Below are 17,651 nucleotides of genomic sequence, written 5' to 3' on the forward strand. Positions count from 1 at the left end.
CTTAGTTTTTTTGGCTTCTGATCGCAAATATAGCCACACTTTGGAGCGCTTAGATTAGCGAGCAAGGTCCTGGCAGATCGCTAGGTCCGGTCCTCACAGATGAAGAAAAAAAAAAGCGCATGGGAATCGATAGGCGTAATAGAAATTTTAATTTGACAACAAGTATCCGATTCCTGACCTTAAGTATCCGATTCTGGAATCAATTTTCGATTCCCAACCCTACTTTCTAATCAACTAAGAATCTTTAAAAAAAATTTACATTACACTGGAACATAACTGGAAACCCTAAAAAAAACTTTTTACAGTGATATTAATATAATTAATTAATGGAACTGAAACTAATCAACCAGGCCAGAATAAGTAACCGCTGTGATTTATAGAGCAGGTTTTTTCCACTTTGTTTCGGTGAGAGCTTACATATTATCACCTGCAGACTGTTTTTAGCGACTTGCTGAGAGAAACTCTTTAGTTATTGTTGTCATGTCCAAAACTTCATCTGCTCAGTGTCAGTTCTTCTGAGATTTCTCCATCAGCATTGGTGTTCTTCATGTCTCTCACAGTTTTGATGAGATTTCCTCTCTTATTTACAGAGCAGCAGTCATGGAGAAAGGATGCATTGCCGCCACCAAGTACTTCCTGTTCTTGTTCAACCTCCTCTTCTTTGTAAGTGTACACACTCCTACACCTTTAATCCGTGTCTCAGCAGAAACACTGGCCTTGAGTTCAGCGCAGTAGCCATGTGGCTCCCTGTCATTAGCTCTGGGCCCGTATCCATGAAAAGTCCTAGTGTTAAGAGTTGCTCCTACACTCATAAAAATAAAGGTGCTTCAAAAGGTTCTTCAAGCGATGCCATAGAAGAACCATTTTTGGTTCCACGAAGAACCATTCAGTCAAAGGTTCTTTAAAGAACCATCTCTTTCTTACCTTTTTGTAATCTGAAGAACCTCTCGCCACAAAGAACCTTTTGTCAAACAGAAAGGTTCTTCAGATGTTAAAGGTTCTTTATGGAACCATTTAGACAAAAAGGTTATTCTATGGCATCGTGAAGCACCTTTATTTTTAAGAGTGTAGTAACAAAATTCTAAGAAAATTCTTAGAAATGTGGGTGTTTCCTCTTACAATTAAAGAAAAGATTCTAGTAAAGAAAAATGTAATTCAGAAAGCATCTTAACCCTTATAAGAGGTCTTAAGGTCCAAAATTGTTAGGAGTACAGACGAGGACTTTTAAAGGTGTCATATGACGTTGCTAAAAATAACGTTATGTTGTGTATTTGGTGTAATGCAATGCGTTTATGCAGTTTAAGGTTAAAAAAAATATATTATTTTCCACATAATGTACATTATTGTTGCTCCTCTATGCCCCGCCTTTCTGAAACGCGTCGATTTTTACAAAGCTCATCGTTCTGAAAAACGAGGTGTGCTCTAATTTACCAGCTATCCAGTGCGTTGTGATTGGCTGAATACCTCAAGCCTGTGATGGAAATGTTATGCCCTTAACATACTGTGATGCCGTGTCCCGGCGCGACAAGACAAAAACAATAAAACCCATTACAAACGAGGCATTTGTTACATCCAGTGGGGGCATAATTACTGATTATAATGACTTGTACTGTCTTTTTACTCGTTGCATATCATGCTGCGTAAACATAAAACCATGTCTGGAGAAACGACAAACAACAAGCGCTACTCTACACTGCTCAAAACTCGCATTTGAATTAGGGCTGAAACGATTCCTCGAATACCTCGAGTAACTCGAATACAAAAAATCACGCAACACCGTGTTTCCCCAAGGACCATTAATGCTGACGCACAACCCGATAAACGCTGGACCAGACCATAGACTGTATAAAAACAGGGACCAGACAAAAAAAAGAAAAAAAGCCCTGGACATATTTAAGACTGTAAATCAATATGGTGGCTAGTTATAATGTCCCTACGTTAGCTATGTCTTGTGAAAGACTAAACGCTATTGTGCATAAAAATACCACAGAAAGTTAGTTAGTCAATATCACACGAAGAGTGCCAGTTTTTACCTCTAAAATCAGCATGATTACAAATGTGATTTTATTCAACAGTTCAATAAACAAGGTAATATTATGAAACTTACGTTTTAGACACTATATTGCCTGTTTGTGCTTTATTTTGCCAACAAAAAATTCCAAACACAGCCACAGCGCTGTTTTGCATCTCTGCAACATGACGGCGTTTCGTTCCTAAATGAATCAACCGTTTAAATGATTCAGATCAATCGCAATGACTCACTTCTTAACAGTGACTTGCTGCCACCTACTGGTGGTTTTAATTTCACATTTAAAGTATCTTTTCATTTTAAAATAATTTAAAATATCAGTATTCAATGTTTTATGTTTAAAATGACAAAATATTATTTGTGCATTTGTAATTGCAGGTTAATTGCATTCATGTCCCTCTGTGTGGGAAATTCATCCCATGCAGCTTCTGTGTTTCCTCTGCATTGCAAAGATGAATTTTGATACTGATATAATTTGCTTGGTAACAGCCCAAATGTCTTTTATTCTAACTGACTGATTAAATGTAAGAATTTGACTCAAAAGATGATGCACACTATTAGGGAAAAAAAAGGCTTTATAAAGGTAAAAATGCCCATAAAATGTAAAAATCAATTTAAACTTAATGAACTGTCCCGCACACAGAATATGAAGGATATCAAAAACAAGTTTTACACACACACACACAGCAGGACGTATAGGGACATAAATAACTGTAATTTCATGTTGCAGAAAAATGTGTTTAAAAATTGTGTATGGTCTCTTGTTGTTGTTTCAAGAACAAGAGACCATTTATTTATTTATTTATTTTTAGAAATGTTTGCCTCTCACAAAAACCACAAAGCCTTCCAAGAAGACCGTAAAGGCTTATGTCATGCTTGAGCTTTAGTTAGGCTGAACTTGAAAGTTAAGTTGCACGACATAAATGCAATGTTTAGGTATTATTTTTATTACTATTATTTGCATTTATGCATTAGTTTTAGTTTGTACCATTTACCTTTTTTTAAAGTAATGTGAAATTGATTTGTATTTTTTATTTTTTTTTATTGATATTTGTATTTGCATTTTGAATGCAATTTGCCAATTAAATGCATTTAAATGGGTTTAGTTTTCACTGTTATTAATGGATGCAATTTCAGCAATAAAATTAATTTTTCTAAAAAGAAAAATTCTATCTTATTATCTCTTGTATATTTAGTGTTGCTCTTTAATAAAGAAAAATTACTTCTTATCCGATTAATTGATGGTATGATCTGTAGAATACTCTATTACTAAAATAATCGATAGCTACAGCCCTAGTTTGAATCGTCAGTGGCAAGCTCTTTAAATATAGAAAACTTACTTACAGGCTGTGAATCAGAAGCGCCAGACTGTCCTTGCAAAGTTGGAATTGCCCCACTTTATAGAAACAAACACCGGCATTGTAGGCTACTCTCACAGGAAACAATCCTCCGCAAAATGTGCTGCACACATCTGAATATTTGGGTTAAACGGTTCTGGAACAGTGTTGTAAATACAACTAAACCACTGATTTCTAGTTGTGTCCTCTTTTGGAAGGCCAAAGTAGTTTCGCTTTCACAACGAAACACCGCATCACACACGGCGGGCTAGAGTGAGCAGCGGCAACCACATGTGACGACCCTGGGCTGGACTCCGAATCGATCCGGCGATTCACAGCGCGAAGTTGATGTATTTCCTCAGCAACCAGCACGGATATCGGATGGCGGATATCGTCCTCTTTTGGAAGGCTAAACAAAGCAGATTCGCCTTCACAATGAAACACACAGCATTTCCACAACATGGCGGCAGCAACAATACTACATCGAGAATAAAAGTTATGCTTTCTTTCTTTGCGTGAACATTTGGGCGGTGTTATGCAAATCTTCCCACATCGTGATGTAGACATGTGGGGACGTGTTAGAATGAGCCGTTTTAGGTAGGCGTGGTTGAATCTTAACTTTTATAAAGAATATCTCTTTGGATTTGAGACTTTAGTCTTTGCGACTTTACAGATCTTCTTTATGCACCAAGAGCTTGTAACACCCAAAGAGAAAGGAAAAATTTAAATCACATCATATGACCCCTTTTAAGAGGCTTAAGAGTTTCTTTAGCAGTGGAGAAAATGGACTAAACATGAAGAGGGAGAGGAAATGTGTTGCACAATGCATGACAGTAACTGAATAAGACACTACACATTAGATCGTGCAGGGATCATGTTTGTGACCAATATTATTAGAGACATGCTAACATCTCTGACACCGTGCAGAAATGCCATAGTGCCAGAAATGGAAGTAATCACTACATTAACATATTTGGCAACTGGAAAAATGCAACTATGCAGCAGTGATGATTTGGGTCTGTCACAGCCTTCTATGAGCAAAGTGATCACACAATTACAGCACTTTCAGAACCTTATTGTGTCGCTGTTCATTTCCTGTAAAATAGGTTAAGTATGACAGCATGGTAAAAAAAAAATATATATATGTATGTATGTATGTATGTATGTATGTGTGTGTGTGTGTGTGTGTGTGTGTGAGAGAGAGTATGGTAAAACAGGAAAAATGACTCCTTTAATTTCAAAGTGAAGGCTTATAATAGACCCTACTCTTAAAAGCGCTCTTTTATTTCCTCCTTGGACAACCAACCAATCACAGTCTTCAAAAGGCCATGTCATAGCTAGCAATGGGGTCAGCCCCGCCTCCTCACTAAAATAAACGTTTTTGTCTTTTCCTCGCTCAGAGTTGCTCTCAGATTGGTCCTGAATCACTTTTAAGCTAAGACTCCTAGGTAGAAATTTTTAAGCTAAATTAAGAGCTCTCTGAAAGAATTCTTAGAATCTTTAAGAATACAGGCCCTGGTCTTCAGGTCTACTATGAGCTAACACAGGTTAAAAGGGAGGTTACTACTGAGAAGTGAAAATGGAACCTTTTGGGAAGTCTAGAAGGAAATGTTTTTATGTAAAAAGTTTCTGACCTCTGTGCTTGGAAAAAAATGCTGCCGTTTCAAAACATTGAAAGAAAACTGACTGCTCAAATTATTACATGGATACAAATTATTCACGATACAAATCGTTGCAAAGCAGCTTAACAGAAAATTAAGTTTCTACAATATATTTAGTAGTAGCTTATCAGTGGTGACTGTCAGTTAATGTACATATGGCAGAAATGTACGGAAAAATCAATTAAAGATGTAATCAAACAGACGATGAACACTATTAACAGCAATTATTATATGTTGCAATCAAACTTATAGCAAAATTTGGCAGTTCTGCATGTTGTTTCAGGGTTGGCATCATCTGAGGTCCTCTGAGGGGTCATCTCTTCTCAGGTGTTCTGGATCCAGACTGAAGTTTATGTAAATCCTAGTTACCACGGGATGTTAATCCCTTGGCAGAAACAGAAAAATATAGAGACATAATTAGCGTAGCTGCTGTTCCAACCAAGCAAAATTGATTTGTTTAACCCAAGCTGAAGAATAGTAATGTGCATTTGATCAGATATAAGTGCAGTACAAGATTATGAGATGCATTATTTGAATGCTTGGCCAAAGAGATGTGTCTTTTAATCTAGATTTAAACCGAGAGAGTGTGTCTGAACCCCAAACGTTATCAGGAAGGCTATTCCAGAGTTTGGGAGCCAAATGCGAAAAAGCTCTACCTCCTTTAGTGGACTTTGCTATCCTAGGTACTACCAAAAGTCCAGAGTTTTGCGACCTTAGGGAGTGTGATGGATTGTAGCGTGGTAGAAGACTAGTTAGGCACGCAGGAGCTAACCCATTAAGGGCCTTATAGGTAAGTAATAATATTTTGTAACTGATACGGAACTTAATAGATAGCCAGTGCAGAGACTGTAAAATTGGGGTAATATGATCATATTTTCTTGACCTGGCAAGGACTCTAGCCGCTGCATTTTGAACTACCTGTAGCTTGTTTGAGGATGCTGGCCAACCACCTAGCAATGCTTTACAATAGTCCAGTCTAGAGGTCATGAATGCATGAACTAGCTTTTCTGCATCAGAAACGGGTAACATGTTTCGTAGCTTGGCAATGTTTCTAAGATGGGGAAAATGCTGTTTTTGTAACATGGGAAATATGATTTTCAAAAGACAAGTTGGTGTCTAATATAACACCCAGATTTTTGACTGTAGAGGAAGTAACAGTATATTCGTCTAGTTGCAAATTGTAATCCAAGAGATTCTGTGTACTGTTTGTTGGTCCAATAAGTAATATCTATGTCTTATCCAAATTTAATAAGAGAAAATTATTGGTCATCCAATCTTTTTCATTTTTAACACACTCTGTTAGCTTAGATAATTTAGAAGTTTCATCTGGTCTTTGAGACATATAGTTGAGTATCATCAGCATAACAATGTAAACTAATCCCGTATTTTCTAATAATATTACCAAGGGGCAACATGTATATTGAAAATAGCAGAGGACCTAGGACAGATCCTTGTGGCACTCCATACTTTACTGGTGATAATTGAGATGACTCCCCGTTTAAATAAACAAAGTGGTAGCGATCGGGCAGGTAGGATCTAAACCATCTTAAAGCCTGCCCTTGAGTTTTGTAATCGATCTATGGGTAAGTCCTGATCTATGGTGTCGAACGCAGCACAAGTAAAACTAGTAAAGAAACGCAATGCAAGTCATTTGTAATTTTAACAAGATCAGTTTCTGTGCAATGGTGGGGCCTAAAACCTGACTGAAGTTCTTCATAATTTTTTTTCAGGAAGGAGCACAATTGAGCAGACACAACATTTTCTAAAATTTTAGACACAAATGGAAGATTTGAAATGGGTCTGTAATTTGCCAGTTCACTAGGATCTAGTTGTGGTTTCTTAATAAGAGGCTTAATAACCGCCAGCTTGAATGGTTTTGGGACGTGACCTAAAGATAACGACGAGTTAATAATATTGAGAAGCGGTTCTTCTCAATAGTTTGAAGAAGTTTCTTCTTCCAAGTTAGTTTTTCTCCATTTGTGCTCAAGATTACGAGTTTCTTTCTTGAGAGAATGGGTATTACTGTTGTACCATGGCGCAGTACGTTTTTCTCTAACCTTTTTCAATTTGATGGGGGCAACAGCTTCTAATGTATTAGAGAAGATAGTGTCCCTGTTGCTAGTTATTTTGTCTAGTTCATGTTTATTTATGGGTACACAGACCAGTTGAGATAAATCAGGCAGGTTATTTCTGAATCTATCTTTAGTGGTTGGAACAATAGTTCTTCTTGGACAATAACGCAGAGCCATATAGTTAATATCAGTAATACGCAGCATGCACGATACAAGGAAATGGTCAGTAACATCCTCACTTTGAGGTACGATATCTATATTAGTAAGATCAATTCCATGCAATATAATTAAATCTGGCATATGATTAAAACGATGAGTGGGCACGGTGACGTTTTGCTTGACTCCATAAGAGTTTATTAGGTCAGTAAATGCAAGTCCTAATGCATCATTTGTATTATCAACGTGAAAGTTAATATCGCCGACAATTAGCGCTTTATCAACAGTAACCAATAGGTCTGAGAGGAAATCTTCATAGTGCATATGGCCCTGGTGGTCTATACACAGTAGCCAAAGCAAGAGATACGATAGATTTCTTTTGCATATCTGACAGCATAACATTAAGCAGAAGTATTTCGAATTAGTTAAACCTGTATTCTGTTTTCTGAGTAACATTAAGAATATCACTATATATTGTTGCAACACCGCCGCCACGGCCAGTCTGACAGGGCTCATGCTTATTACAATAGCTTGGTGGCGTAGACTCATTTAGACCAATATAATCATTTGATTTTAGCCAAGTTTCAGTCAAGCAGACTACATCAAAACTATTATCTGTGATCATTTCATTTACAATAACTGATTTGGGTGCGAATTATCTAATATTTAGGAACCCAAACTTTAAAAATAGTTTTTGTTCATTTATTTTGCATTTTTCTGGTTTAATCACAATCACATTTTTTCTACATCCTGCATTAAATTTAGATTTTGACCTCACTATTTGCAAGTACTTCTATCATTTAAGCGGGTAGAACAAAAGCCATCATAGCAGTTATTTGAGAATTGGCTTACTAGTTATATGGAGCGTAGCATCCTGGAGATGTTGTCTGACAGGAGTTCCGCTCCGACTCTGCTGGGGTGCAGGCCATCAGCGCGAAAAAGCCTAGGTCACTCCCAGAAAAGATTCAAATTATTTACAAAGGGCAGTTTCTGTTCTTTACACCATGACAATAACCATTAATTTAAAGCAAAAAGTCTACTGAAACTTTTGTGTCCTCGTCAATATGTGGGAAGTGATCCTGACGCGATAACCGTCGTCGCGGGCGATGTGCTGTGCACCGTCTCGATCAGGCTCCTGAAGTCCCTCTTCAGTGTCTCTGTCTGCCGTAGCTAGGTGTCGTTAACCCCTGCGTGCAGCACGACTGTGCTGATGCTCTCGTCGCCCTTCAGGATCGCGGGTATCTGCGCAGAAACATCGAGAACACGAGCACCAGGGAAACAGTGAGTGTGCACATTACCTTCAGCTATCATAGCACGGATGTGCCGGATGATGGAGTCTCCGACGGTCACAGATAGCGTCCTGGTTGCAGAGAAACACACGGAGTAGAGGTGGTGGGAGAGTTAGCAAGGCGCTGTATACTTACCCCGTACTTGTGAGCGTCAGCCCAGGATGTTTCCAGCGCGGCTCTCCGCTCTCTCAGCTGGGCCCTCTTCTCCACGGTCTCCAGCTCGAGCTGCACCAAATGCAGCTTGAACGTGTCCTCACCTGCACTCAAAGGTAGACACACATCCGCCATTAAAGCAAGTAACAGCGAGTAAAACAATGGTAATGTGTGTGTGAATGGAGTATTAGCAATGTAAGCGAGATTAGTGGCAACCTAGTCTCGCGTAGCCAGACCTTCAGACTGATGGCTGTTCAGCCAACGGTCCGTGGGCGTGACGTCTGAGGCTGAGACTAGCGGCAACCACGCTGGCGATGCTAACGGGCTATAAGCTAATAGCGGACTCGGGGAAATAAAATAAAACTAGTGATAAAAAGGCGCTCTTGATTGTTTTTGTTGTAGAATACGATAGGGGATATATACACACATTATAGAAACAAAAATGGTGTATAAAATTGATTTTAGGATAAAAAATAGATGATAAAGAATTAACTTGATTGAGCTCAAACTCAAAACGCGGCAGCAACAAACAGAAAGTGACTACATTACTGGAATTAAAAAGACAGCCTTTAAAGGAACCAGTAAAAGGCTGTTTTACTGTCAATTTTTTTTTCTTTTTTTTTTCTTTACAATTATTTCTTTAAGATATGTTTCTAATAATATAACTGTATTTATGCATAAGTAACAAGTGGTTCAGCAGTGAGTATGAGCTAGCTAAGCTTTTAGAACCAAAGGTTAAGTATCCCCTTAATGAGTTGAAACTCTTTTTTTTTTTTTTTTTATTCCCCTTTTGCCACATTTCACATTTGGGCATGGCGTATGTGGACATGTAAATACAAATTATAGCAATTCATTATTGAATATATTTATTAGTAGAGTATATTGATGACATTTAGTATAGTATATTAACATTTTATTTTACTTTTTTTAAAACCATTTTGTCATGCCATTGTATATGTATTTGCATTATTATTTGGCAAAAACCGAAATACCCAGCAGTGTGGTGTAGGTGTATGTAGGAAATCCCTGTTAGGAAATTGTTCACACTTAGTAAGGAAGCAGGCTTGCTCTCGGTTGCAATTCTTTAGAAACCTTCAACTTGACCTGTTGTGTCTCAAGGGTCAAAGGCTAATGAAAAGCATGTGTGTGAGTCTCTCTGATTTTTCCTTCTGAAGACCCTTTAATTGTACAGAAGCCTGCTGCTTTACTACTTTCCTCTCCATAGTGGTATAGAGGACAAGCCACAGATGCCAGACTGATACAGGGGAACTGCCCCCTGACAAGAGGAAATTTAAATTCTCTGATCCAGTTCATTTAGAGGACACATCGGACCCATTCGTTTTGAACTTTGGGTCTGGAGTGCATGAGAACTCAGTTCAGTGGAGAGTTCCTTTCTCTGTTTAGCAATTATCTAGAGTATGTTAATGGCGGCAGCAGCACAGTGCTCTTATCCACAGTCCAGTCACAGTTTAAACTAAGATCAGCTCTGAGGAACCAAACGGGTCAAGAAGGTGACAAGCACACTTTGTTTGTTCATGCCTGTTTCTTTTGCCCTGTAGATTTTTGGAGCTGTAATCATGGGCTTTGGACTATGGGTCATCCTGGATAACCAGAGTTTCATCACGGTTTTGCGTAAGTACAAACACACCAACCTAATTTCCTGTTCTGATGTATGTAATGGTGTGCCTGAGAGTATGTCTTATTAAAACAGGTTACCATCTCCAGGCTGCCATTGGTCAGAAATGCAAAGATTTATGATGGCAGCACAAATGTTTTCATGCTGGACAATCAGAAGTTCATACATCGCAATTATTTTTCTCCTAGTTGTATCATTACTTCAGGTCTGTTTCTGTTCTGTTCTGTTCACATAGTACAGGTTAACCTGAATTCGCTCAATTTAATTACATTTTTAATTACATTTTTTAAAAAATTTAATTTATATTTGATCATACTTTTATATATACATATGTGTGTGTGTGTGTGTGTGTGTGTATATATATATATATATATATATATATATACACTGAAAACTCAGATTTACCATCACTCACAGGAATAAATTACATTAGTTAACCTGAATTCGCTCAATTTAATTACATTTTTAATTACATGTTTTTTTAAATTTAATTTATATTTGATCATACTTTTATATATACATGTGTGTGTGTGTGTGTGTGTGTGTGTGTGTATATATATATATATATATATATATATATATACACACACACACACACACACACACATATATATATATATATATATACACTGAAAACTCAGATTTACCATCACTCACAGGAATAAATTACATTAGTTTAAATTGTAATAATATTTCAGAATATTACTGTTCTTACTATATGTTTGATCAAATAAATGCAACCTTGGTGAGCATAAGATACTTCTTTCAAAAACATTTAAAATTCTTAGTAACTCCAAACTTATTCTGGTTTGGTAGACGGTTAACCATTATCAGTGAGTCACAAAAGGACATATACTACAGACCAGAATAAGTTAACCGTTATCAGTGAGTCAGAGCAATATGTCGCTGATTACACATTTTTCCATCCTCTTGAGTTCATACTGGTGTTTATTTGATATACATGGGAAAGCACAGTGAAAGCAGCTGCTATTCGTGCATTTGGCATGGGGAGTTTTCATTTTTTTGCCATTAACCAAGTTTTCCACAAACCCCCTCCTATGCTGCACTCTCTGTGTTTATACATGCACACATGCGCTCGCACAGATGTTAAGTAAACCATCTGAAGCTCATCGGAGAAGGTTTAAACAGAGAGCGAAAGCAAAATAAGGGAAGAGAGAAATGTTAAATGAATGAGATACAAAAGCCAAACAGAGATTAACTGTATGATTTATGGAGAATCAAACTCGTACCCATACTGCCTCTGTCTGGACAGCCAAAGCCACGGAGACAGGAAAGTGGAACAGGAAAATGAGGGTGGAAAACCAGCGTAAATCCTCTTGATTTATTATTTAAGGCTTCCAAACTGTTCAGCACAGATTTGGCACTGAACTAAACTTTAGGCCATTTTAAAGGGATTGTTGAACCACAAATTAAAATTCTCATAGTTTACTCGCCCTCAATCCAGTGTGACTTTCTGTTTTGGAATGTAAGTAAAGGATAATTACTTACTTATTTGAGATTAAGAGCTGAGTAATACAAGCAGGAAAATGTTGTTGTGAGATGAGTAAATAATTAGACAAATTATATTGATTTGAGTTTAAATTTTATTTGCTCATTAAACGTAAAACTTCCATGAAGAAATACAGTTCCTAGCAAGCAGCTTTGAGTCTAGATGAACAAACAAGATGGACATTTAAGGGATAATGTACAGTTGTATCATCTATTTTACAGCTCTTCACCATAAATAATGGCAGGAACGTGATATATTGATTTGAGAAGAAACTGTTTTAAAATCATACCGGTTTATTATCATATAATCCATTACATTGTACAAAACAATAATTTTAGCAACAGCAATTTGCCAAGACAAACTCTTCAACAATATTACTGTAGGCCTACTATTAATACTGTAGTCCTCTAGTCACGACTGACTAATCAGAATCGAGCATTTCAGAGGGCCATATAATAAAAAAATATATATATTTGGAGATATGTCTTAGTTTTTTTTTGTCCAAATAGTGAATTGGCACCAAAACTGGTTACTTAAAGGGGTCATATGATGCGATTTCAAGTTTTCCTTTGTCTTTGGAGTGTTACAAGCTGTAAGTGAATAGATTAGATCCCTAAAGTTGCAAAGACTAAAGTCTCAAACCCAAAGAGATATTCTATTTAAAAGTTAAGACTCGTCCATGCCCTCATAAAATGCCTCGTTTAAACACGCCCCCACATGTCTATGTCACAGTGTGGGAAGATTTGCATAACGCCGCCCAAATGTTCACGCAAAGAAAGAAGGCGTAACTTTTATTCTCGCTGCAGTATTGTTGCCGCCGCCACCATGTCGTGGAGACGCTGTGTGTTTCATTGCGAAAGCTAAGCTACTTTGTTTGGCCTTCCAAAAGAGGACACAACTAGAAATCAGTGGTTAAGTTGTATTTACAACACTGTTCCAGAACAGTTCAAACCAAATATTTGTGTGTGTGCAATGCATTTTACTGAGGACTATTTCCTGATCCTGGTAGAGTAGACTACAATGCCGACTGTTCTGACTCAGTCTTTAAGTACGTTTTCATATTTAAAGAATTTGCCACTGATGATTCAAATGCGATTTTTGAGCAGTGTAGAGTAGCGCTTGTTGTTTGTCATTTCGCTGATCATAAATGCAGACATGGTTTTATGTTTACGCGGCGCGAAGCAACGCAATGTGTAAAAAGACAGTATAAGTCATTATAATCAGTAATTATGTCCCCACTGGATGCAACAAATGCCTCGTTTGTAATGGGTTTTATTGGTTTTGTCTCGTCGCGCCGGGACAAGGCATCACAGTAGGGTAAGGGGCGTAACATATACATCACACGTTTGATGAATTCGGCCAATCACAACGCACTGGATAGCTGGCCAATCAGCATACACCTCGCTTTTCAGAACGATGAGCTTTGTAAAAATCGACGCGTTTCAGAAAGGTGGGGCATAGAGGAGAAACAATAATGTATAGTATGTGGAAAATAATGTGTTATTAAACCGCATAAACGCATTTCATTACACCAAATACACAAAATAATGTTATTTTTAGCAACGTCATATGAGCCCTTTAAATATTTTCATAAGACCAATTCCCTCACTCAAGACGGAAGTTTAGAGAAGTCTATATATAGCACATGCTCTGTTAAATTACTGCAAGCGAATATTTTTGTGAAGTTCACCAGCTCAAAAATTTTTTGCCAAGCTAGTCACACCGCCATTCTTTCCTCTCCCATCTCACCTCATATTTTACATCTGTCCCCTGTTTATCTATTCCAGCGTCTCCAGATATCGCAGCGCTGGGAGTCTCTGTTATCGTGACCATTTTAGAAACTTTTTTTATTTTATTTATTTTTATTTTTTTTAATTTTTAGATTTAGCTGTTCATCTGGAGATAGCAGGGAATATTTTAGGATATCCTCATACTTGGAGAACCTCAATTTTGCCCTTGGCTTTTTGATAGCACAAGGTCCAGTAGTGCCGTCCTTTACTCTAAGGGTCCTGTCATGGTCGCTCCCACACTGCACTGCACAAGGAGTTTGTTTGTTGACTTTGTTAGTCTGTGGTTTAGGGCCCTATTGAGCTCGAAAATAACGGGAAGGTGTGTTCTCTGATCTCAGCTGTATTTTCTTCCCTTCCTCCCAGGTTGTTTTTAATAGACTTCCACACAACTGCATGGCTATAAAAGCCATGTTTTCTTTTTAGGAGTTTTCTCATTATCCAGATTGTTGTGATCTCATCCCTATTCTTTACAAAAAGGTTTTATTTCCTTTTCAAATGGCACATTCATTTGTGCAACAGAGTTATACAACTTAACACCCAGAACATGTTACAGCATGAATCAGTGTTTGGTTGTTTGGAGACTGGTATGTCCAACTATGTGCAGGGTTCTAAAGTTAAATCTAAATGCAAGAAATAAGTACTTGCGCTTTAATATCGATGACAAATAAAATATATAATTCTTTGGTGTATTTACCTTTCATAGCATATAAATGGTGCTTGAAAGGTCAAAGCAAATGTTTTCGGCTGATGGCATAAAATCGTATCCTTCCAAGGTTATTTTTCCAGTAGAAACCACTGCCGGGGCTGTTGGGACTGCATTTTTGCAGATGTAGAGGACTGTTTGCAACAGTACCTACCTTGAGAACATCGTGACAACTCCTGTATGAGCAAACACACGGTGAGGTTATGGAAATTTTAAATGTACCAGATGTTATGCTTTAGGCAGGAAGCATATGTTTTGAAATGTGATGCAGAATTCTTGCTTGAGTTGAAATGTAATCTACCGACCATTTATTATTCTCAGTTTATAAAACAAAATAGTTATGTCACAACCGTGATGTCACAGTTTTGCTTTTAAGGTCGTACCAGGGCAGAATTACCTCATAGTTTTGGCAACTGGTGTTTGTTTTAGATTAATTTATGTACTGACGGACTGAATATTGGAAGAAAGGCTGTGAATATTTTACTGTTAGATCTGTCAATCAATAAAATTATATGCTGATTAATTAATGAAAAAAAAGAATGAAGAAACGCAAGTCTTGTTCCTTTTTTGTGATTCTTTTTTTCAGGATACTTAATGAAAGACATTAATTCAAAATAGAAATCCTTTTAACAATATACACAACCATTTAAAAGTCTGGGGTCAGTAGCCAAGGGTTTTTTTTTTGTTTTTTTTTTAAGAAATTAATACTTTTTCAGCAAGGATATGTTACTTTTTTTTTTTTTTTTAAGTGATAGTAAAGACTTGTACTGTTACTCTATTTTGAATAAATGAATATCTCCCCCTCTCTCTCCCTCTCACTTTTGAACATCTATCTATCTATCTACACACAACATTAAAAAATATATATATAATAAATTGCACTAAATCAGTATGTTAAATTGACATCTCTACTTTCTACACACATGCTAGAGATATGTTTGTGGTTCCTTTGAGGATCACATGGTTATAGAGGACTTGATGGTTCTTCAGAGCCACAAGCCACATCTCTTTGTCCTCTATCTATTAAAGAATCTTGAAAAACAACTATAAGCAGCCAAACTCATTTCTGCTGTGAATTGCAAGAGGCTATGCACTCATTGTCTGTTTTGTGCAGACTATACTTTTCAATCTCTTGACTGTTAGTTTCAGATCTTTAATTACTCAAATGCTACTGGTTTGTATGAAGCTAAGGATAGCAAGGACAACTTGTTAACCACGTAAGCTGCACAGCTCAGCACCAATTGCTGTACCACTTTAATAAGGGACTTCGACATTAGAATGCATGATGACAAAAGTTTCCAAATTACTAATCTTAAAACCACAGTTATATACTGAGCAACTACAGAAGCCAAGAAGGCTTGTTGTGTTTTGCCATACTGATAGAAGTGATAAAAGTTTATTTGAATTTTTACTTGGTCTTACTCAAATAGTGAAATTAATATTAATCTGTCTGAAAGCTTTGCAAATACCATTAATAGACACACAAAATTCAGTTGGCATAAATCTAGGTTACACTGTTTAAAAATATTGATAAGAGAAGTGCTATGACATGGTAATTATTTTCACTTACTACACCAACACCTTTTTTTAGACAGTATTTTCATGTCTAAGTGACATCTTCCTCTGCACACGTCTGAAATTGAGCTGCAAAGCCTGAAGCAAGACTGTAGCTGCAGAAGAGAAAGAAATGAGCGCTGAAAATCTGCCATGTACACTCCCCTTTCCTCACAACCTCAGTTTCATTTTCAGCATCTCCTAAACTTAAAATTAGGGCTGTTTTGCTAGTGAGGTTTTAATTGGGTTTGTGGTGTTCGATCAAATAATAATCACTAAAGAGAAGTGATCTTGATTCATTTTCAGCATCTAAACATCTGAAGGTTTTTTTTAATGTACTTTTTCTATTAAGTTGGCATTGTCAGAGAGTGTGACTATTGTTTTCTGTCTTTGTTGTTCATGCAGAGGAGTCCTCCACAACGCTGAAAGTTGGCGCCTACATCTTGATCGGGATTGGATCTCTGTCAATGCTTATGGGCTTCCTAGGCTGCATCGGTGCAATTTATGAGGTCCGCTGCCTGCTTGGACTGGTAAGTGATTTATGGAGTTTTTTTTTTATTTTTATAACGCATATTTATTTATGTACATAATATTGCGACTGACTACATCAGAGCCAGCATGTTTTGGTCTCTTGGCTATTATAAGTATTTCATTTTATTGTATTTTTTGTAAGGTGCATATTTATACATAATATTACTGCTGACTATATTAACGTTTGTTTTTGATATATATTAGGGCTGTCAAAAAAATTTGAATTTCGAATATTCGTCGAATTTAAAATAAAAATCCACATTCGAATGCAAAAACGTTGAATTTTAGGTAGGCGTTAAGGAGGCAGCCTTATCAGTGGCACACAAGATGCGATGACGATGTAAGAGTCATTGCATTATAATGTTTTTGTTAACCCAGCGGTTTTCAAACCTGTCCTGGAGTACCCCCTGCACATTTTGTATGTCTCCCTTATCTATCACACCTGATTCAATTCATCAGCTCATTAGCGGAGACTGCAAGACCTGAAGTGGGTGTGTCAGATATAGGGAGACAATGTGCAGTGCTGGGGGTACTTCATGGAGAGGTTTGAGAACCCCTGTGTTAACCTATCCTGTTGAAGCCACTAGATGCGGCGCTGCTGCATTGTTCATTAAAAATATTGCGGAAAAAGAGAACATCAATGCGGAGAAGATCTTGTTTACATCAAAACTGAAACGAAGCCGTTCACACAGAACACATATTTGACGCAAGCAGTATCACTCGAGTACGAGAGCGATACCGGCTCTATATCTGTGACGCTCATATATTTAACTCAGGTGCTGTCCATTTCTGATCATCCTTGAGATGGTTCTACACCTTCATTTGAGTCCAGCTGTGTTTGATTATACTGATTGGACTTGATTAGGAAAGCCACACACCTGTCTATATAAGACCTTACAGCTCACAGTGCATGTCAGAGCAAATGAGAATCATGAGGTCAAAGGAACTGCCTGAAGAGCTCAGAGACAGAATTGTGGCAAGGCACAGAACTGGCCAAGGTTACAAAAAAAATTGTAAAATATGGTGGTGGCAGTGTGATGGTCTGGGGCTGTTTTGCTGCTTCAGGACCTGGAAGACTTGCTGTGATAAATGGAACCATGAATTCTGATGTTTACCAAAAAATCCTGAAGGAGAATGTCCGGCCATCTGTTCGTGACCTCAAGGGTGTGTGAACTTGGGTTCTGGAGCAGGACAATGATCCAAAACACACCAACAAGTCCACCTCTGAAT

At 37.4% G+C, this 17,651-nt stretch overlaps 1 protein-coding gene across 1 annotated transcript in view; it reads left to right on the forward strand.

Annotated features, from left to right (window-relative positions):
- Window positions 1-569: 569 nt before the first annotated feature.
- LOC107554465 (CD82 antigen-like) overlaps window positions 570-17,651 on the forward strand; it is a 32,030-nt gene continuing 14,948 nt past the window's right edge. Inside the window, exons 1-3 of the mRNA XM_016236971.1 lie at window positions 570-663; window positions 10,257-10,329; window positions 16,296-16,420. Coding sequence (XP_016092457.1) covers window positions 601-663; window positions 10,257-10,329; window positions 16,296-16,420 — 261 coding nt within the window. The 5' untranslated portion in view covers window positions 570-600. The remainder of the gene's footprint in view (window positions 664-10,256; window positions 10,330-16,295; window positions 16,421-17,651) is intronic.

Source organism: Sinocyclocheilus grahami, unplaced genomic scaffold (assembly GCF_001515645.1).
Source record: "Sinocyclocheilus grahami isolate Dianchi unplaced genomic scaffold, SAMN03320097.WGS_v1.1 scaffold503.1, whole genome shotgun sequence".
NCBI classification, from domain to species: domain Eukaryota; kingdom Metazoa; phylum Chordata; class Actinopteri; order Cypriniformes; family Cyprinidae; genus Sinocyclocheilus; species Sinocyclocheilus grahami.